Source organism: Eriocheir sinensis, chromosome 23 (assembly GCF_024679095.1).
Source record: "Eriocheir sinensis breed Jianghai 21 chromosome 23, ASM2467909v1, whole genome shotgun sequence".
Classification (NCBI taxonomy): Eukaryota; Metazoa; Arthropoda; class Malacostraca; order Decapoda; family Varunidae; genus Eriocheir; species Eriocheir sinensis.
The window spans coordinates 18752822-18775804 of record NC_066531.1 but is presented as its reverse complement, the minus strand read 5'-3'; the positions used below and the strand labels follow the sequence as shown (position 1 = coordinate 18775804).

General features: G+C 42.5%; 1 protein-coding gene across 1 annotated transcript; it reads left to right on the top strand.

Moving 5' to 3' along the window:
• Positions 1-7035: 7035 nt before the first annotated feature.
• Positions 7036-19283, top strand: LOC127002594 (uncharacterized). The gene is made up of 3 exons (XM_050868678.1): positions 7036-7314; positions 8117-9871; positions 19212-19283. Exons 2-3 carry the CDS (start codon positions 8222-8224, stop codon positions 19281-19283), a joined length of 1722 nt encoding a protein of 573 aa, XP_050724635.1. The 5' UTR covers positions 7036-7314; positions 8117-8221.
• The last annotated feature ends 3700 nt before the right edge of the window (positions 19284-22983 follow it).

Genomic DNA, 22983 nt, shown 5'->3' with positions numbered 1-22983 from the left:
GAGCCCGTCGGATTATCAATTTTTTTTTTTCCCGTCCGCTGCCGATTGTTAATAAAAAACTTTACTCTGGAAATAAGCGAGATACGAGCATTTTCAATTTTGATATGTTTGCTTGAATTACACTGTACGTGTGTGTGTGTGTGTGTGTGTGTGTGTGTGTGTGTGTGTGTGTGTGACTGAGGACTGAATATATTTGTTGGCTCGGAGCTCCTAGTTACTTGTATTACAGAGGTATCTGACACAGCCACACTTTTGGACCCTTCTTTTCTTGTATTTAATCTTTATATTTTATTTCATTTGTATTAACTTGTATTAAAACAATTATTTTATCACTCATTAATTACTCCATATATGACCGTCTCGTATCCCTGGTAGCGTGATCCGGCTTAAGTTGTTATTGGAGACTGGTGTTCGGGGATAAACAAGGGAAAAAGAAAATATAAATTTATTTAAAATTAAATGAAAGTAATTCCCTTACGCAATATTCTATGCTCAGACGATCATAACACTGGCATATTCAGCAATGGATGCAACATATGACAAACGACATGTCTTAAACATAATACTACAATATGTGCTCAATTGTTGCCAATAATTATAACACTCGTCGTTCCACTTATCTCTCTGCTTCTCTGCTTACATCACAATCATTATGTACTCTCTTCACAAAATCCTAATAACACATTCCTATAGTATAATCTACTACAAGTCACGGAAACACCAAATTATACCACACCCAGTGGTTTTACCTTTGCTTTATATCGCGATAAAATAATCACGATCCTGTTCCACTCACAATCTTACTACACATCTCCTACATTATAATCTCCAGGACAATACAGTCGGTTTCCCTTAGATTCTCGAATTTCTTCTCACGATTAAGATCACAACAGCCATTCTCAGCTGAGTGAGTAGCAGGTCTGCTTGAGGCGAGAACCAAGCTCGGTCTGCCCATACCACTGATTTCTAGCTCACATTTTTCTTTGCTTGAGGCGGACTTACATCCTTGACACGCCTTAATTTTCTACATAACCAGTGGCCAATACTTCCTGTCACACCCATTGGCTCGCTCATTATGTTGTATTGTTTTACTTCTCCTGCTTATTCGTGATTCACTCTTAAGACAGTGATTTTTCTTTTAAGCTAATGGTTTATAACATGTCGCCACGAATGACGTCACAGGTTCAGAGTATTTTTCAATGGCTGTTCACACTTTCTGACCACGCCTACTGGGTATCTGTTTTCTGTATCTGAGTCTGGGTATCTGTTTTCCTTGACCGTCGTTGTTTCCCCTTTTTGTTATCGTTTGTACTATGAGATGTTTACACTATTATATATGTCACCCTTCTTGTTAGTGTTTGTCCTGTCAGATGTTTACACAGTTGTATATCTGTCATTCCTCTCTGGGTATCTGTTTTCCATTACCCTCGTTGTTTGTTCGTTTTCTGGGTCCCGACATACGTCCCCTTCCGGAAGATCTCGCCCCTGATATCTCACAGGTGTTGGTTGAGAGAGAGAAGATACGCCTTTCAATGTCTGCAATTGGCTCTATTCTGGAAGTAGGCGGTGTTCTGCGTAGCGCAGGACATAGGAATACCCCACGGCAGACGTCACCAGCAGAAGAACCCGGATCACGACAATGGCGAAGACAATCCACCAAGGGATTGCTGGTTGAAAGGGCTGATCCGGCTCGACCACAGAATTAAGGGGCTGCAAGCCATCTGTTAGCTCCTGTAGGGAGATGGACTCAGCACTACGAAGAGAACCTTGCCTAAGCGTCAATATTCCATTACCCGCCAAGCTGACAGTATATTTGTTTACAGGACTGGTAGGACATGTGAGTGTCAGAGTGATGGGGGAGGCAAGTGAATAGGTCCAGTAGCCAGGACCTTTTATAAACATAGGGGAAATGTTTTCAAGACTATTGTGTGGCAGAGGTTGATCACTGACTCATGATTGAAGAAAGCAGCCGATTCACAAGAGGCTGCGTCACTAGCCTCATAGACGGGGCCTGTGGGAGGACAAACTAACATATGGTTATTCTTGTTACTGTGTTCTATACTAGAAAGCAGAAAATATATTTTCCTATTCTCACTGAAGGCAATATATCGTGAATCAACACTATACATAAGAAAGTAAGTGCTATTCTGCACAGAAAATGGAAGGGAGTCGATTCGAAAGACATCAAAGGTGTCAGGCGGATCTCCTCGTAAAGGTTTGGTGAGACAGAAATTACGAGAATCGTGCAAAGCCGTTGTCCTGGAGGACAGTTATTACATCCCTATATAAAGCTAAAAAATCAAGAACTGCAAGGCACAAAAGACCTGGAGGCCGAACCTAGGCTTCCTTTAATGTACTGAACAACTGTTTGTCTCACATAATGGTTGGAGTTATGTATGTTTGCAGGGGAACCTGCAGACTCAACTTTAAATCTTGTATACCTGGACTTGTGTGTCTCAGCATAATGCTAAGTCAAAATACAACAATGCTTGTAGGAGCTTTTTTCTCTTCCTAAAGCCAAAGTCTATAGAAAATTGGCGCACGACTTGGTTCAATACATCTACAGCTGAATATAGCCTATTGAAGGCAGATTGCATGGCATGCATATTACTTAACGATGTTGAGTTTTCCATAATAAACATTTAACTATATAATTTTTTTCTCAGTTAATGACTCTAGTACTCTATATTTTCATGAATAGCATCAACTTGAGCCTGGGTCGCGGTACCAAATAAGATATTAGACAAGGATCCTTAAACAAATATTTTTTTTGTATAATTCATAGAAGCATGCAGCTTGTTTTGATTAGTAGTCATCACATAGCCTAAAACGTTTCTTAGATGATGCAACAATGAACTGAATTCATGTTCAAAATTAAGGAGTGTGTATTTTATTGCTTTTACAGCTGGATACTCAGGTGGCATTTGAATAACATTTCAAGCCAAAGAAGCAGTTAAATTCCGTGCTTTATATAATGCAGCTAAAACATCTTCTGTGAGGCTAAGCGGTACTATAGTCTCTGTCTGTGAGGACTATAATATAGATAGTATGTTGGTGTGAAACTTTGGCCAGCACGTGTTGGGGACTCCTGTTGTGTTATTGAGTTGTACACCGAAAGAGTCAAATCAATCTGTGGTCTATTTCCTCATATTTCCGCTTAATCATTGCATTTTCATCTTTATACATTATTCCTGTTTTATATCGTATTGGTTTTGACATTACATTAGGCAATTCTTGTACCGTAGAGGAAGAGCGAAGGCTTTATCTATGCTGAGGTGGCTCTGAAAGTTTGGGAGTAACCTGAGAAGGTAGGGCCTGTGCATCAGCTGTTTATTGCTGTTGTAGAACGAACATTATTTAATGTGTCATGAGTAGCAGTCACCTCTCCGCTACGAGTTTTCATTTTCGGTAGATTTTTTTTTCAGCGATTTCAGGGTTGAGCAATGCAAAGAATAGATCAGTGTCTGTCTCTGGATTTAAGGGTATGCTCGCCTAACCGTTGGACATTGCTGCACATCGATGCAGTCTTCATGAAGGACTGTCACTCTATCTGTGTGGACCGTTGAAACCTTACTAGTCCTGAGGTTCCTAATTTTTACCACTATATCACTGATCTTCTCTATTACCCTGTAGGGTCCATCAAAAATAGGTTGCAACTTTTTATTTTATTTTATTTTTGGTGTATGTTTGAGGAACACTCTGTCGCCAACGCTGATAGTTTTGATTTTTGTAGCTTTGTAGTACTTTTCCATTTCTTCTCTACCTTCTTCAGTGTAAACCTGGCATCTATCATAAACTTTCTTTGCAATTGCAGCCATTTCCTTTTCATAGGAGTCAATATCGTAAACTTTCCTTGCAATTACAGCCATTTCTTCTTTATATGAGTATTATCATAAACGTTCCTTGCAATTGCAGCCATTTCCTCTTTATAGGAGTCAATATCATACCAGGGCTGCTGAGGTTTATATTTTTTTTCTAACATAGTGTAGGGCATACGAGGATCTCTAAAAATCCTCTCTCTGTCTCTCTCGATAAAAAGGGGACTCCTTTATGGTGCGATGATACGCAGCATTATAGGCCAGGGTGACTGCAAGTAAGTAACATTATCTCCCAAACGGACACATTTCCTAGAACCATTGTCCTCAAAATGTTAACAACGGTATAATTTGCGCGCTTTATTATTCCATTTCCACTTGTATGGTAAGCCGTTATTTTCGCGTGTCCCCGGAGAACTTCAAGGCACCACGGACTTGATGGTGCAACTCTTCCAGCCGTTCCTCTAGTTGACGGGCAAAACTGGAGGCGTCCCTTGGAAGGCTTTCCCCAGGAGGCCTTCCTGTCAGTAGGTCCACCGGCAATCGCAGCTCACGTCCAAACATCAGCTTTGCCGGTGAATACCCCGTAGTCTCGTGGACGGCAGACCTGTAGGCCATGAGGAGCGCAGGCAGCTTCTGATCCCATGAAGACTGATCATTGTTGCACTGCTTGGCCAACTCCTGGCCCAACGTCCAATTAAACCTCTCCACCATTCCATCTGACTGGGAGTGCAGAGGGGTGGTCCGGGTCTTCTTGATACCCAGGAGCTTGCAACACTCAGCAAGGACTGTTGACTCAAAATTCCTTCCCTGATCGGAATGGAGCTCGTTAGGCACACCGAAGCGACAGAAGAACTCCTCCACCAATACCTTAGCGATGGTAGTGGCTTCCTGGTCAGGGATGGCGTAGGCTTCCGGCCACTTGGTGAAGTAATCCATTGTGACGCAGATGTACCTATTTCCGTTCGTCGTCAGAGGCAAGGGTCCTGCTATATCCACTGCCACCCGTTCATTGGGGGCTCCAACCTGGTATAGTTGCAATGGGGCACGGTGACGCTTCTTGGGGCCCTTCTTTGCACAACGCACCTTACACGCGTGACACCATTCTTCCACGTCCTTCCTCATGCCAACCCAGTAGAACCTTTGGCGCAGGCGACTCAGTGTCTTCTTTACCCCAAGGTGTCCGCTGGTGATGCTGTCGTACATTTCTTTCAAGACTCCTTCCCGGGACTTCATAGGTAGCACCGTGGACCAGTAGTGGTCAAGACCATCATGAGAGACCCAGCGTCGCTGCAACACCCCGTTGCCCATCCGAAGAGTGTCCCACTGAGTCCATTAATTCTTGGTGGTAGGGCTTTCTCTCGAGATTACTTCCCACCCAGGTCGCGTTGACGATTGACTCAGTCAATCCATAATTGGTCTCAGATCTCGGTCCTCCTGCTGCAGTTTTCCCAAGTCTTCCCATGGCACTTCCGCTGTCTGTTCCACTGTAGTGCGGCGGCACATATTCTGGACGCTTTCCCTCTGGAGGCAATGTTGACACTCAAGCCTCGATGATGTCGTGTTGGACCGACTGGTTAAGTGTACAGCGTCTGTTGGTTTCGTCATCACCATCCATGAAGAAGACATGGACAAACTTGGGCTCTTCATATTCTAGGGGGAGTAGACTGCCCATGCGGTGGTAGCACTGGCCTTGGATCTTGTAGGTAGTAACGAACCCATGCAGTGAGCTTCTTGGTGGCACCAAAGGAAGTCATCATTAAGGCAGCATTGTACTTCCAGATCTTTCTTCTGAAGTTTTTGGCTTGTGGGCTGTTCTCTGTCAGCAGCTTCTGCAGGATCACTGGCGGTGCCTGAAGGGCCTCCAACTTGACTTTTCCTCCAGTGCAGCACATGCCTGGAGCTTCTCTTGGCCACTTCTTACCTCTGCATTGGGAGCAAACTGTGTCCATCTTGCCAATGCAGACCTTTGGGCTGCTGTTGTAGTCCTTCTTGATGGCATAGGAGAAGGCCCATTTGAACCAGGTGATGCCCTTTGTATTTGCTCTCTTTTGACGTTCAGCTTCCAGGCGTAACCTTTGCTGTTCCAAGGTTTCTTCTGTTCTCCTTTGACGATGTGCATCTGCATTCTCCAGCCTTGTGTCTGCACGTTGTTCATCTGTTGCCCTTGCTCTGGTTCTTTGGTGGTGCAACCTATCCGCTTCTTGGCGGTTTTGTCTCTGCTGGTCAGACAGTGATGCCCTTGCTTCAGAATTGTAGAGTCTGAGAGCCTCCAAACGATGAGCACGGTCTGCCTCAGTTTCTCCATCCCGTCTTTGCCGCTTACTGCGAGCCTGAGAAGTTAATTTGCCAATGGTGGGACGTTCTGGAGGCATTGTGGAGGTAAGGATGAATCTACATGCAAAAGGAAAAAAAAAAATTAAGTACTTTTGATGATTTTACTAAAAAAAAATTAATAGGTACTACTTTTGCCATTTTTAATAATAAAATAGGTGAAAATATAAAAAAAATGAAATTAAACAAAATTTGATACTAATGTGTGGCAAAAAAAAAAAACTTTTGGCAAATTACTAAATTGACATAAAATACTTAAAGTAGTAATTTAAACCAAAATAACAAAATAAAATGTGACCTTACCATTAGGTGTAGCTGGAGGTTTGATGAAGCTGAGGATTCGTAAATGACTGTGAAAAGGGATTTAAATATTCGATGTGAAAATGAAGGGTTAAAATGAAACGGAAAATAACTTAAAACAAAGAAATCAACGTGAAAAGGAAAGGTTAAGCCGTTTGAAACGGAAATTTTGGAAAACGTCATTTTGGGGATTGTTTTTCTTTTGCACTGAACATAACTCGGCTGAGTCCCTCTTTGTCCGCAACCTCCGCCGCTCCGGCATCAGCAGAAAACGCCGATGGACCCAACGTTTGGACCATTTTTGATAGTTTTATTAAATAACTTAAAACAATTGTATATTAATGTCCTCATATTATGTGCCATGATTACTCGGGAGCATAGTACGCTTCAAAAACATATAAAGCCTATGTCTGTAGCTATCACCGTTTGGTCGTCTATAAAGGACATACAGACGGACGTGAGTCGACTTTATATTGCCCAATTCCACGTTTTGGGGAGCTAGGATGGCTAGGACTTGATGTAGTGCTCAGGGTTGCCAGGTTGGCGTTTTTTATGCTAAAAACGTCTTTTTTGGCATTTTTTTTATGTGTTTGGCAGAAAAATCTGCTGGTTGGCATTTTTTCAGAAATTGGCATTTTTCTTGGCGTATTTTTATTGATAAATCATTGCTTTAAAAAGACTTATCGGTAACACGATTATTTATAGAATGAGATGGGAACTCTGATTCAAGGAGCATTTAATTCAGCTACCCAAACTTTAGTACCCCTTTAAAAAGTCAATTTTCTTTCACTCCTGAGGGTGGCTCGCGGGGGCCCGGGTAACTTTGTAAACATTGGCCAGCTGACGCAGGTACCGGGTGTAGTAGGTAAGTTTGCTGCAAGAAACAGACACTTTTCTTTCTTTACCTGCTTGTCTGTTGACTTTTGAGTGATGGAGGTGACGTGAACGTTATTGTGATATTAATAGATAGATTGTAATGTCCATTACTTGATTTGGTTAATATTTAGTAAAGAGCGGCAAGAGAATTGGCATACCTTACTTATCTTCACTAATGCAGTTTTTTATTCTATTCACTGATACCGATTATATATTGGGGAAATTAGTTTTTATTACTTTTGGTTGAAGAAAGTCTCGAGGGGGTCAAAAACGAGGATTGTGGTAGGTAAGTAATCTATGCAAAATATTACGAGGATTAGGTTACATTAAAACAGAAGGGGGCTCGAGGGGGCGAAGCCCCCCGTTAATCTAGGTTAGGTTAGGTTAGGTTAGGTTACATTTAGATTAATTACATTTAATTTTCTTTTTTTGTGGCAGCCGTCGGACGGGGGGTTGAGGGGGGCAGAGCCTCCCCCCGTTAATCTAGGTTAGGTTTGGTTAGGTTAGGTTAATTACCTAAGCTATATTTAGATTTGCTCTGTGGCGGGGCGTATATTGAGTGAACTGAAAATACTCTCTGCATGCAAAACTTTCCTCAGGCGTTGATTTTGAGGCTTTTCCAGGTAAGCGTTTTACTATGAGGGATTTTTTTTTCCAAAAATCAATCGTCTCCCCAGAAAAAATAATATCTCCAATGCAAAAAGCGTCAAAATCTACGCTTGAGAAAATAGTTTTGAATGCCAAAGTCGTCCGCCGGTGTTTTCTAAATATTTATCATTGATTTGTTTTAGGAGTCGTCTCATAACAAGAGGTGAGGCTGCCCTGTAATGAATGACCGGCTGACGGAGTGACGGACGGGTACCTATTTGTCTAATCTGCGACAAACATACACCATTATGTCAAAAAAATGGAAGAGTTTATATGACTCCTCCAGAAAATTTAAAGATGAGTGGGAAATTTTTTTTTTGTGGGTAAAACAGTCTAGTGATGGTTCTGGTGAAGCCTTCTGCAAGCTCTGTCACTGCAATTTGGTTCCAAGGTTGTCTTCCCTTCAAAATCATGAAAAATCGGATAAGCATCAAAAGCGACAGGCTGCAATACCTTACACATCTGCTCTGAAGGTCAGTCCAAATGTGTCTGATGAAGTGAAACGTGCTGAGCTGGAGATAGCCACTGCCATATGCTGTCACTGCTCCACTATATCGGTTGACCACATTAGTGATATCATCAAGCGAAATGGAAAAGGAAGTACTCTTGGTAAAATCAATATTCATCGTACAAAATGTAGCAAAATATTGACCGAGGTTATTTCCCCTGCTTATGTGGAAGAGTTGAAATCAGATGTTCTGGGGCAAAAATTTGCTATACTTGTTGATGAATCAACTGATGTTGCATCAAAAAAGTTACTTTGCGTTGTCATCAGGTATTTCAGTAGATCAGAAAAGAAAATTGTGACAGAATTAGTTGAACTAGTTGAAGTGAGTGAAGCTACACGTGAGGCATTGTTTCAAGCAATAAAGAATTCAATCGAAAAGTTAGGATTGTCATTGAAAGACTGCATAGGGTATGCTAGTGATGGAGCATCAGTCATGACTGGCACTCACAATTCAGTGTGGAGTAGGATTCATGAGGAATCTCCCAATTGTGTCCAGATGAAATGCATCTGCCATTCCTTGGCTTTGTGTGTTCAGGCAGCATTTAAAAAGCTTCCTGCAAGTCTTGGATTTCTGTTGGCAGAAATCCCTAAATGGTTTTCTAAAAGTGCCATAAGAAGAGAAGCTTTTAGTACACTCTTCAGTATAATGGATCCTTGTGAGGAAAGGAAAGGAACACCACTGCCATTTCAGCAAGCATCAGTCACTAGATGGTTGGTAAGAGGAAAAGTGATGAACAATATTTTGTTCAACTGGGAAGAACTGAAAGCTTATTTTATGTGTGCAGAAAAACAGTCCACACCTGATTGTATGTACAAAGCAAGGGTTCTTCATGGGATGCTCAATGATCATATCAATTTTCTGTATATGCATTGTCTCACACCACTGATTGCTGAATTTGAAAGAGTAAATGCATACTTTCAGTTAACGGATGCAGATCCACAAAGTCTAGAAGAAGAATTAAGATGTCATTATCAGAGTCTGTGTGCTAGGGTAAAAAATTACCAAGGGGAGATCCTGCCAGTGGAGGAAGTTGACTTTGGAGCTAAATTTGCACAAGAGGTACAGAGACATTTAGAAAAATATCCAGAATCTGAAGAAAGAATTCAAGAAGTGAAGGTGCGATGCCTTGCTTTTATCAATGAGGCCATACAGCAGTTAGAAAGGCGCCTTCCTCCCACTCAAAATACATTCAAGAGCTTATCGGCTTTGAACCCGGTAAAAATTCTGAGTCAGTTTGAGAGGGTAAAGTTTAAAGATCTTCCTTTCCCACATTTGGTTGCAAACAATTTTGTCAAAATTGAAGAACAATACAGGAAAATTTTGCATGTAGACTGTAGCGAGGAACCTGTGTTCAGCGGCAAAATACCAGAAAACAGCACAGATTTTTGGGTTGGTGTAGGTTCAAAAAAGGTAATAGACTCCCACCCCTTCAAGGAAATATCTGACTATGCACTATCATGCTTAGTGACTCCTGTCAGTAATGCTGTCGTTGAGAGGGTGTTCTCACATGTGACTTACGTGAAGAACAAATTAAGAAAGAGGATGGGAGTGAAGATGTTGGATGCAGTTATCCGCATCCGCACTCACCTACATTTTAGAGGTAGATGTTGCAAGGATTTTGTACCTAGTCAAACTATGTTTGAGCTTTTCTCCAGTGAAAATATGTATAAAGGGAGCAGTTCATCAGATGTTTCTGAATTTGAAAATGATGATGTTTTTTATTACATTTAGATTTGTAGTAGAAAAGTCACTAAATCTTAAATTTATTTCAGAGTTTATGGGATTAAATTTTATTTTAAAGGATGTCAAACAGTCTGTTTAGGAACTTTAATAAACATTATCATGAATAGAATGAAGTAATATATATGATTTTGTGTTAACATCTTTCTTTTCTTTTCTTTCTTTTACAGCCTGTCTCACAAGATGGTGATTTATTACAGTATTGGAAATTAATGATGATGGACATGCTTTTGGTATTCATTGAATGTGATATTATTTTGTATTATTGATTTAGTCGCTATATGCCACGTTAAAGATAAATAAATAAAGTAATATATTTGATTGTATGTGTTAATATCTTTTTCCTTTTATTAAATTACAAAGAGCAGCTACATATGTTTTAAAGGGTGGTGGTTTGTTGAATTATTGGAATTCACTGATGATAGGCATGAATGATATGCATTTTGACATTGATTGTATGTGTTGTTATTGTATTTTAATTAGTAAAGTTATATATCTTCCTAGCTAAAGGAAATTTTATAGTATATATATATATATATATATATATATATATATATATATATATATATATATATATATATATATATATATATATATAGATATATATATATACATTATTTTTATGCAACACATTTGTAAAAACAGAATGCAGTAAATTTTGCACATTGAGAATAAAAAGGTTGGCATTTTTCTTGGCATATTTAGAAAAAAAATTGGCATTTTTTTGTAGAGTTTGGTCAAAAGTTGGCATTTTTCGTGACAGAAAATCTGGCAACCCTGGCACTACTACAGCAGTCATCACAGCTATGAGGGTAGTCATCACAACTATCACAGTAGTCATGCTGCTAGATTATTTGAAGTAACAGCTTGCAGGTGCCCTGAATTCCAGTACTGTGCCTGTCCTCGACAGAAGAAAGTCCCAAAAATAGAACAAGAATTTGTAGAGGACCAAATAAATGAACGTAAAATGTTCATTGGAGGAGTGGACAAACGAACAACTGAAGCCATTAGGAAAAGAGAAGAAAGAAGAAATCAATATGCTGCAAGACCATCAGCCAGTTACAAGCATCAGGATGTCTTGTTCAAAGTGATACCTCGTCCTCAAATTTGACTGACTCGGAAGATGAATACAACCCTTCCAAGTACCAGCTCCATCATAGAAAACCAAAAGAAGGTGGAGCTGTGGGACAACAATGAAGAGATGAAAAAGAAAAAAAATAGAGAACAAAAACGTCTGTTTTCTTCTTTCCATGAGGTTTGTGACTGGGTTGGACTGTCTGATCGTGGTGCTGCATTACTATCTAGTGCAATCCTTGAAGTTTTACGGGTTATTACAAAAGAGGATCCTTCCAAAGTCATAGATAGGAACAAAGTAGGGAGATCGAGGCAATCAAACGGACAAAATTTGACAAAGGAAGCACACGGGAAAGTATAAGTTGCAGGCATCTACTTTGATGGAAGGAAAGAAACTCTTACTACGGAGAAGATTGGAAATAGAGACTATAGGAGAAAGGTAATTGAAGAGCATATTGCTATAGTGGCTGAACCAGGTTCAGAATATCTAGGCCAGTATTCACCTGCCACTGGTTCTGCAAAGATTAATAGAAAAGAATTTCCACGGAAAACGTACTGGCGATTGGATGTGATGGTACAGCTGTACATACTGGGAATAAATCTGGGGTGATTTGTCAAGTCGAGAAAAGCCTTGCCCACCCAATTCATTGGTTCATCTGTCAGCTCCATGGCAATGAGCTGTCACTACGTCACCTTTTTGAAAAACTCGATGGTAAAACAAGTGGGCCACATGGCTTATCAGGACGAATTGGGAAAAGCAATCTCTAATGGGACTGTTCCTGACACACTGTCAAGGAGAAATCCAGGAAACTTAAACCACTCCAGATGACTCACAACAGCCAATAGGATTCTCCGCCTGTAAGCTGGTACACAACATCCTACAGAACAACGTAAAACACTTTTTTTTACAACAAAGGAGACACCTCAAGGATACAAAAAAAGGAAACAATAATAAAAAAAACCGCTACTCGCTGCTCCTAAAAAAAGAATCAAAAGAGGTGGTCGAAAGAGTGGTCAATTTCGGGAGAAGAGGTGCCCTGATACCCTCCTCTTGAAAGAGTTCAAGTCGTAGGCAGGAGAAAATACAGGTGAAGGAAGGCTGTTCCAGAGTTTACCAGCGTGAGGGATGAAAGAGTGAAGAGGTTGGTTAACTCTTGCATAAGGGGTTTGGACAGTATAGGGATGAGCATGAGTAGAAAGTCGTGTGCAGCGGGGCCGCGGAAGAGGGGGAGGCATGCAGTTAGCAAGTTCAGAAGAGCAGTCAGCGTGAAAATATCGATAGAAGATAGAAAGAGAGGCAACATCGCGACGGAATTTAAGAGGTAGAAAACTATCAGTAGGAGGAGGAGAGCTGATGAGACGAAGAGCCTTAGACTCCACTCTGTCCAGAAGAGCTGTGTGAGTGGAGGCCCCCCCCCCCTCCCCACACACACGTGAGATGCACACTCCATACGAGGGCGGACAAGGCCCCTGTATATGGATGGCAACTGTGCGGGGGAGAAGAACAGAACGCCCAACCTCGAGGAAGCTGATTTAGCGAGAGAGGAGATACGAAGTTTCCAGTTGAGATTTTGAGTTAACGATAGACCGAGAATATCTAGTGTTGAAGAAGGTGACAGCTGAGTGTTGTTGATGAATAGGGGATTGGTGTCTGAAAGATTGTGTCGAGCTGATAGGTGGAGAAATTGAGTTTTTGAGGCATTGAAGGACACAAGGTTCCTTCTACCCCAATCGAAAATGATAGCAAAGTCTGAGGTTAAGCGTTCTGCAGCCTCCAGTCTGGAGTCGTGTACTTCCTGTTGGGTTGGCCTTCTACTGAAAGAAGTTGAATAATGCAAAGTGGAGTCGTCGGCGTATGAGTGGACAGGACAGTTTGTTATGGAAAGAAGATCATTGATGAATAACAAGAAGAGAGTGAGTGATAGGACAGAGACTTGTGGAACACCACTGTTGATAGGTTTAGGGGAAGAACAGTGACCGTCTACCACAGCAGAGATAGAACGGGCGGAAAGGAAACTGGAGATAAAGGAACAGAGAGAGGGATAGAATCCGAAAGAGGGTAGTTTAGAAAGCAAAGACTGGTGCCAGACTCTATCGAAGGCTTTCGATATGTCTAGCGCAACCGAGAAAGTTTCACCGAAACGGCTAAGAGAGGATGACCAAGAGTCAATTAAGAGAGCAAGAAGATCGGCAGTAGAATGTCCCTTGCGGAACCCATACTGGCGATCAGATAAAAGGTTAGAAGTGTAAAGGTGCTTTTGAATCTTCCGGTTAAGGATTGATTCAAAAGCTTTAGATAGACAGGAAAGTAAAGCTATAGGGCGGTAGTTTTAGGGATTGGAGCGGTGTGCCTCCTTAGGCACAGGCTGTACAAAGGCATACTTCCAGCAGGAAGGGAAGGTAGATGTTGATAGGCAGAGACGAAAGACTTTGACCAGGCAGGGTGACAGCACGGAAGCACAGTTTTTAAGGACAATAGAGGCACTCCATCAGGTCCATAAGCCTTCTGATTGAGGCCAGAGGGCATAGAAAACATCATTTGAAGAATCTTTACTATGGCATAAAAGGTCCAAGGGGTGATGGAAGATATGCCCAGAATCCAGGAAATTGGAGTTTTAGAAAAGTTTGAGGAAAAGTTCAGCCTTATATATATATATATATATATATATATATATATATATATATATATATATATATATATATATATATGCTCTTTCTCTCTCTCAGATTTTACAACAAGGAGGCGGCTCAAGGGCACAAAAAAGAAACAATAATAAAAGTACTTCTCACTGCTCCCAAAAAGGAATTAAAAAGAGGTGGCCGAAGAAAGATCAATTTCGGGAGGTGTCCTGATACCCCTTCTCTTGAGGGGACAGAATCGTAAACGGGAGAAATAGGAAGAGTTTGTTCCAGGTTTACCAGTGTGAGGATGAAAGAATGAAGATGTTGGTTAACTCATAAAGGTTTGGACAGTGTAAGGATGAGCATGAGTAGAAAGTCGTGGCTGTGAGACCCTTGGGGGAGGGTAGTATGCAATTGTAAGTTCAGAGGTAGTCCCAGCGTGGAAATATCAATGAAGATGAAGAAAACGCTTATCCTTGGCTTGATTTGAAGTGAAGGCTATCAGTGGGAGGAGGAGACCTGATGGGACGATGAGCCTTAGACTCCACTCTCAGAAGAGCTGTGTGAGTGGGGCCCCCACACACGTGGGATACATATACCTCAGCACAGAAGTGGACAATTTGTCTACAGATATATACGCAGAGGGAGAAGGGCAGAATGATACAGACGTCCAACCTCAAAGGGAAGCTGATTTAGCAAAGGAGATATGGAAAGCTTCAGTTGAATTTTAGGATTAAGGATAGACCGGATGTTTAGTATTGAAGAAGGTGACAGCTGAGTGTTGTCGAAGAATAGAGGATAGGTGTTTGGAAGATTGTGTCGAGTTGATGGGTGGAGGGGTGAGTTTTGGGCATTAAAGGACACAGGTTCCTCTGCTAATCAAATGATAGCAAGTCAGGTTTAAACGTTCTATTATGATGGGTCATTTTACATGTTGGTATTCTTCTATTGAAGAGGTTCAGATAATGCAGAATTGGAGTCGTCGGCGTAGGGTGGACAGGACAGTTTGTTATGGAAAGAAAATCATTGATGAATAACAGGAAGGAAGTGGTGATAGGACAGAGCCCTGACCAGAACGCCACGGTATTGATAGGTTTAGGGAAGAGTAGTGACCGTCTACCTGCAGAGGAATAGAACAGCCGGAAAGAAACTGGAATATAAAAGGAACAGAGAGAGGATAGAATCAAAGAGAACGGTTTAAAGAAAGCAAAGACTAGTGCCAGACTCTATCGAGAAGCTTTCGATATGTCCAGCCTGTGAAAGAAAGTTCTGAAACGGCTAAGAGGGATGACCGAGGTCAGTTAAAGAGGCTGGGGATGCCAGTAGACATGCCAAAACCCTTACTGGCGATCAGATAGAAAGGTCAAGAAGTGGAAGAATTCTTTAAGAATTTACCAGTTAAGTTGATTCAAAAAGCTTTGATGGGCAAAAACTAAACTATGGGATGATGATTTGAGGATTGGAACGGTCCTCTTCTTAGGCAAACTATACTTCCAGCAAGAAGGAAAGGTAGATGTTGACGGGCAGAGGCGAGGTTTGACCGGAGGAGCAGGGTGACAGCACCGGAGCTGGTTTTAAGGACAATGGAGGCACTCCATCAGGTCCATAAGCCTTTGAAGTTGAGATTGAGGCCAGAGAAGACATAAAACATCATTTGAAGAATCTTTATAACAGGCATAAAAGGGAGTCAGAGGGGGGATGAAGTAGGAGGAGGATATGGCCCAAGTCTCAGTCCCAGAGTGGAGTTTTTAGAAAGAAGTTTGAGGAAAGGAAGTTCAGCCTTAGAGATAAGATGAGACAGCGGTGTTGCCGTCAGGACTTCAAGGCAGTGGAGGAAAGATGAAAGAGAATGTGAGGTTGGAGGAAGTGTTTTGGCTAGATGCCAGAAGTCACAGGAAGAGTTAAGAGAAAGCAAAGGGTTTTTGACATTTTCTATTAATGAAAGAAAAGGGTTTTGGATTTAGTCGGAGAATAGATTTGCTTCGATTTCGGGCAGAAATGTAAAGTTCATAATTAGCATTAGTTTGGAGGCTCTTTATCCTTTTCTTTCGACTTACTCTCCTGATTATGAGACAAAGAGCAGTTAGTGAGAACATATTATTATTGTACTATTATTATTATATTATTATTTATTGTAGATTATTACGTTATTATTATTCCTAATTATTATTATTATCATATTATTATTATCATTATTATTAATCTCTCGCATTATAGAAGAAAAATATTCAAACACAAAACTTCGAACTCTATCTGTGGAAAAGGATTAGAATTTGTTTCATGCATTTAATTAATATTAATACCTTTACTTTTTTCTGTTATAATATAACGAATATTATAATTTTCTCCACTGCATGAATATTGCACACATATGTTCTTGTATTAACTGAAAATCACACGTGATGCTAACCACTCTTGCAGGAAGTGTTTACAGTGGCGGACGACTCAATTCGAGGAAGGAAGGAGGGGAGGGAGTGCAATTTATTATCTTCTTTATTCTTTGTTCATATCTCATAATAGAAGGTGTCGATCCAGTGCAGATGTAGCTAACAGATGTGGAGTAGAGGACCTGCATGAAACAGTGCTCAGAAGGAAAGACTCCGATGGTTTGGACATGTAAAGAGAGCAGGGAGGACACAGTGCTGGGAGTTGTGGAAGAATGGTAGATAGAGCTAATTGTATGTAGCTTACAGATGTGGAGTAGAGGACCTGGAAACAGTTTCTTTTTCCTTTTTTACATGTGACCTAAAGCGCCGGTATGCTTTTTTATTGGGGGCTTGGGTCAGCCGTATGGCGCAGACAAATGTTTATAATGGCGCAATTATTATTGGCTCATGCTGCCCCCAGAGTGGATTGATCTTTTCATAGCTTCTTCTAGAGTCCGGGTTGGTGGATAGTCTTCAGGACAGCATGTGGGTAGTCTTAGGCCCCTCGGCGGTGACTGAAAAATCCCAGGTGGTTTAGCGGATTCGAACCCTCATCATCATCAAACTGCTCGAATGCAGGCCGGCACGCTTTCAGTCCGCTACCACCTCAGAAACATGGAAACATGGAAATGCAGGCAACATAAAGCCTATTGACTCATTACGAGATTGCCGGCTTTGGTGATTTAATCTGCTCGAAAGGCACTTGGGGCCTGGGGAGCAGATAAGCACCTCGACTTGACGAGCAGATGAAAGCACCTCGATATTGAGGAGCAGATAAAAGCACCTCAATATTCGGTTTACCCCGACGCAAGGAAGTGAAGGTCGATTCCTATATTTGAAGGAGTTGATAGGCCTGCATTTCATTACTTCCTGAAGGAAGATTGTTCCAGTGACGGATGACTCGGTTGAAAAGAAACCCTTCCGATGGGGAAAGACTCATGGTTTGGACATGTGGAAGAGAGTAGCAGGAGGATACAGTGCTGGGAGGTTTGGAGAGATTTTCATAAGACAGGGTGCGCAGTGCAGATGCAACTAACAGACGTGGGAGTAGGACCTGGAACCAGTGCTCAGAAGGAAAAAAAACTCCGATGGTTTGGACATGTGAAGGGAGCAGGGTGACAGTGCTGGGAGTCAGAGATTAGCAAGACAGGGTATCTAGTGCAGCTTAGATGTAGCTAATAGATGGGAGTAGAGAACCCGGTGTGCTCAGAAAGGAGACCTCATAGTTCGACATGTGAAAGCAGGGAGGATACAGTGCTGGAGTTTGGGAAGATATTAAGTAAAAGGAAGGAGACCAGTTGGTAGACCTAGGGAAAAGGTGGAGAAGTGTATAGGAAGACTTGGCAGTGATGGATTGGGTATTCGTGCGTAGTATGAGCAGAATGGAGGAGACCCATAAAGCGTCCAACCGCTCAGGAAGAGTGGAAACGGACGTTAAACGAAATTATGATGATGATGATATTATCTCATAATAGAAGAAGAAATAACAGAATCAAGAACATTAAGGACCTTGGATACGTTCAGTTCAATTCCCGACGCAGTAAAGTTAATGTCAGGTGGAAATGGAGTTGTTCGTTTCCGCACTGACTATTTCTGCGGGGAGGCTGTTCCAGTGGCGGACGACTCGGTCTGGAGGAAGGAAGTAAGGAGGAGTGGAGGGATGAGAGTTTTGATATTTTCGTTAATCTTTTTGTTCTCTCCCTGTTCCATCTCATCCTTCTACATGCTCACTGCCACATATACTCTTACTACTCTGTTACTTAACTAAATTGCTGATCATTTTCACTTGACTTTTAGATTAAATAAGTTAATCCTCCTTCAAATTGTTTGTGGGCTACATACAGCAGACGCTTTTTAAAATTAGGAACAGCAGATGCTTAAAATTAGGAACAGCAGACGCATTATAAATTAGGAACAGCAGACGCATTATACATTAGGAACAGCAGATTTACTTAAAATTAGGAACAGCAGACACATTATAAATTAGGAACAGGTATCATCAGGAAACAGGGATGAGCAATCACTTAAATTAACTTGAGAAACAAACAAAGATTAACATGATTCTGAGGGGAAGTAGGCACCTGTTATTATTATATATACAGGTGTCTGTACATCATCAAGACCCCAAGACCCAGACCAAGCATTCCTAAACGTATACTATAGTCGTCAGCACATACTGAGTCTGAGGTCTTCGTTATCGTGTTCTGGCAACTTGCCATTACACATGCACACACACACAGCTACATAATTCAAAGCGACCTAATTTTTTTTTTTTTACAACAGAGGAGTGGCCTGAAAATAGAGAAGAGCTGTGTGGGAGGGGAGCTCCCACAAAGTGATGCATACTCCATATACGAGGGCGGACAAGGCCCTTTTATATGGATAGCAGCTGTAGTGGGGGCAGAAGAACTGGAGGAGACGATACAGAACGCCGGAACCTCGAGGAAGCTTGATTTAGTGAGAGGAAGATATGAGAAGTTTCCAAAGTTAAGATTTTGAGTTGGCGATGACTGAGGATATTTAGTTCTGAAGAATTATAAGGTGACAGCTGAGTGTAGTTGGAAGAATAGGGGATAGGGGCTTGGAAGATTGTGTCGAGTTGAAAGCAGTGGATAAATCTGGGTTTTGAGGCATTGAAGGACACAAAACCCAAAGGTTCCTTTTATCCCAATCGGAGATGATAGCAAGCGTCTGAGGTTGGAGGATTCTGCAGCCTCAGTCTTATAACCACTCAAAACAGATTTTTTTTACGGACAATTTCTTAATAATAATATGATTAATACAGTACAAATGTGCCTCTATGCGTGACTTTATTATCATATAACATCGTAGACGCCATGATACTCACACGATAATTCACACCTCAGTCTCGGGTGTTGCGATCGAGAGCCAAGGCTGTTACATCAGAGACGGCCTTTGGCACAGCAATTCCACTATAACTCCTCCTCTTCATCTCTCTCCTTTCCTTTTCCCCTCCTCTTCCTCCTCACTCAGGCTTAGTGATGCGGGAAGACGAAGATTTATATCCTCCCTTGTCACAGAAATAGTTTGGGACGATGCGCCGCTCCACCTGAAGCTGAATTATGACCATCATCATCATCATCAGCCTCTTATATATTTTACCAACTTCCGACTTCAAATATGTCTCCTGGGGCTCCAATAACTAGATTCATTTATATCTATCGTTAAAATAGTGAATTCCTGATGCGTTTCAAGGCAATAGTTAGGTGTCAAAAACGGTAAGTACTATGCCTGAGTACGATAATCTGGCAACGGTGCTCCCTACCTTCTTCCACTTCCCGTCCGCTCCAGCTGGTCCATGTAAGGCTCCAGCTTGTCCTTGTAGAGGGAAGGCACGGTCTGTAGGAACTCATGGCGGGATTTCACGATGATCACGAAGCCTCCTGGAGTGCCGGAGAGGAGGAACTCAGTTAATCATTGGGGCATACGCTAGGGGGCGTTGTCTGGCCCACCATAGGGAGACCGCCTCAAAGCTGATCTGCTCCAGGCAACATAAGAAGTCTCTATGTAGGCTCTTTCCCATCCCAACGGCGCCTAAGTCCGCCCGTTTGAAAAGGCCTCTCGTAAAGTTGCTGGGATTACCATGAACTGTTTTATGATCCTATAGTAGTGGAGTAGGTAGGGAAGACACTCCCTACCGAAACGGGCGGACCTATTCTCGGTGAGGATATATGGGCGAGGAGGTGCCAGCTCCTTCAAAGACCCCTTCCCAAGGCCCTCACTAACTGCTTCCTTTGTCTCTATCAACACCAGAGAGCAGTTCAGCATGCTCTCTAAAGTGACAAAGCTCCCCCTTTCTACACCACACTACATTCACACAACATACACACCTTTGAAACCCTTGAACTCTCCTCCTTATCAATTTCTGCAACATTCGTGGTCTTGTTCTAATTTTCATAATACTGTGGGAAACCATCTCTCCTCCTCTAAACTTTATTTTCTTTCCTCACCAGAAATGACAGGTTATTGAGGCAACTGACAGCAACTTCTACTCTGTCTCCTCCTACTATCTCTATCCTAAATTTTAATCATAAGCTGGATGTTGCGCCTACGTGCGCAACGACACTTCATTTGCTTGCTCTCGTGCCTACTAGACCTTTTGACTCTTCTGAATTCTTCCACCCATCTGGCTAAGACTTTATTGTCATTCTATTACTAAATACATCTGTGCTGCTTTATCTCTCACCTAACTTCCTTCTACTCAATCTATGTAAAATTCCTTTGACTATTTTGAATTCTAAAGTGGAGCAACATCTTGACTTCACTCTCCTTCGCTAAAATCTCCATCTTGGGTGATTTAGAATAAGTTCTACCACCAGCTTTGGCTCTCATAGCCTCTTTCACAGACCAGCTCTGAATGAATGTCCTACAACTTTGCTCTCCTCAACGACCTAGGAGCAGTTGGTTCTAGCACCTTACACGTATTCTTGACCGTTTTGGGAGACAGGCCCAACATATTCTAGACCTCTTACCTTACCTCTAATCCTTTTGCTTACTCTGTCAAACTGTTCTCTCTGTTGGGTTCCTCCCTGACCATAACCTTATTTCTGTTTCTGGTCCTTATCGCTCCTGTACATCCTCTTCTGACCCCACCGGAAGAGGCGATGCTTTCTGGCATTTTGCTTCAGCTCGGTGGGACGACCTTGTTATAGTAATTGTAGTATATCAATGGAAAAAAAATGACATAGATCATGCGCCACCCTTTGTAGGAAATGTCATGGGGCTGTCAGTGTTTACCATCTCAGTTGTATACAAAAGCATTTCATCAAGCTTTCTAGAGGTCACCTTTGACATACGTGGACCAAATTGTAATCTCTCATTATTTTCCACTCTGTAACTCCGTCACTCCTTCTTGAGAGAGCTTCGCACGACACACACTCTATAGCGTCTCGTCTCTCTCACCCACGCTACACTGTGCATCTTAGGTTAAGAATATACTTTCTTCTAAGACAGCAAGAGTTTCCCCTTCACGCCCACAAGTCCCTGCAACTGCTAAGCGTTACACCGGGGTTACATAATTTGGTGGCAGCCGGTGAACCAACGCGCCTGAGCCCTCAAGCTACCTAGTTCTCCCGCAAGAGCTCCAAGCCACAAGAACTCACCAACAAATCTGGGGACAGGCGTAGAAGGAAGGAAGGAGTCAAAATCCCTGCTACAGCAGGTCAACCACAGGCCTAATACGAACTTCTACATGCTTCTACATAGCCAACAACCAGCCACTCCCCAGCTCACTCCAAGCCCTCCTGTGGTACGCAGAAGGAGGCACTCCCTGCAGAGCCCACAAGTCTGGGCAACACAGCAGTGAAACAATTGTTGCTGCCGGAGCATCGGCCCAAATCTCTTCCGGCAAACAGTCAACCAGGGCAAACGCGACATCTCCCGGTGACTGCAAAAGCAGTACCCACCACCGTTACTACAAGGCGCCTTCTCAAGAGGTTACACACCCAGGTTGCCATATCTACAACCGCTGCCCCCACAACTCAAAATAACAAGAGCATCGCAGCCGTCCCACGTCTGGCAGCAGGTTCATGTTCCGGCGCACGCCCTGCCACACACCTGCTCCGACTATATCGTGCCAGCAGTTTCCAGCAGCCATTACGGGGTTTCAGTTCCATGCCATCAGTCAACCTTCCACGCGCTCCTGCCGCGTGGCCAAGGTCTTCCAACGCAGCTCATAGGCAGGCTCCAGGCACCGAATGAGCGACGACATCCTTCGTGAAGTGTTTTGACCTCAGGGAACAAGACGTCCCTGTCCCGCATAGTCTCATGTCACCCTTGGACAAGGTGTAATACCTGATCTGTCTCCCGTGCCAGGGTCACGGTGAAGCCTCTAGGCAGCAGCAGTGGTGGATTGGACTGCAGGCAGAGGATCTCTTTATGAGACAATGGCTGGAGTTCCAGGGTCCTAGTCAGCTGGACCGTGCCTAATTATTTAGGCATGCGGTGTAGAGGAGTGTGGCGACCTCTACACTAAAAAGCCTACCTGGGAACCAATTGTCGGTGTGAGCTCCCCGTCCCTCCCCTCTATCGACGGTACTCTCATCCCTATTCTGCATAACAGCTGGTTCTTGTTTTCTCCTGAAAGAGATGTCTTCCGTGGGCCATTTGAGGTTGTACCTCCTGGCTTCTAGGTGGAGTTTCTGAGGGTTTTTCTTATACTCAAGGAATATTTCAGCTTTTTGGTCTCTCAGGAAGGGCGTCTGATACTCTCTAGAGTTGGTGGAGAACACCTGGTGACAGGTGCCACTGGCCAGGCCTCAAAAGGGTCGCAGAGTTGGGTTAGACGTTTCGGAAAGTGGGAACGAATTGCTGGTTCCTCTCCTCCCTTGCCAGCTCTGCTTTGAGTGACTACGCCGGCCCCGTTCTATGGGACAAAACTTCGAGGATAATAGCTGAAAAGCGCCGGGTTGTGAAAGTCTCTCTCGTGACCGAGGCTCAGGATAAGCGATTGGTCTTTGAGGCGTTTTCAAGACCATGTGGGAACGAACTCCCAGTGTTGGAGGCATCTAACACAGCAGTATCTAATTTCCATGCACAATTTTTATCCAATTCAATTTATGGTCACACTTTAAGTTATTACGCAAGCACTTTTAATATTTGCCCAAACTGTTAACTCGC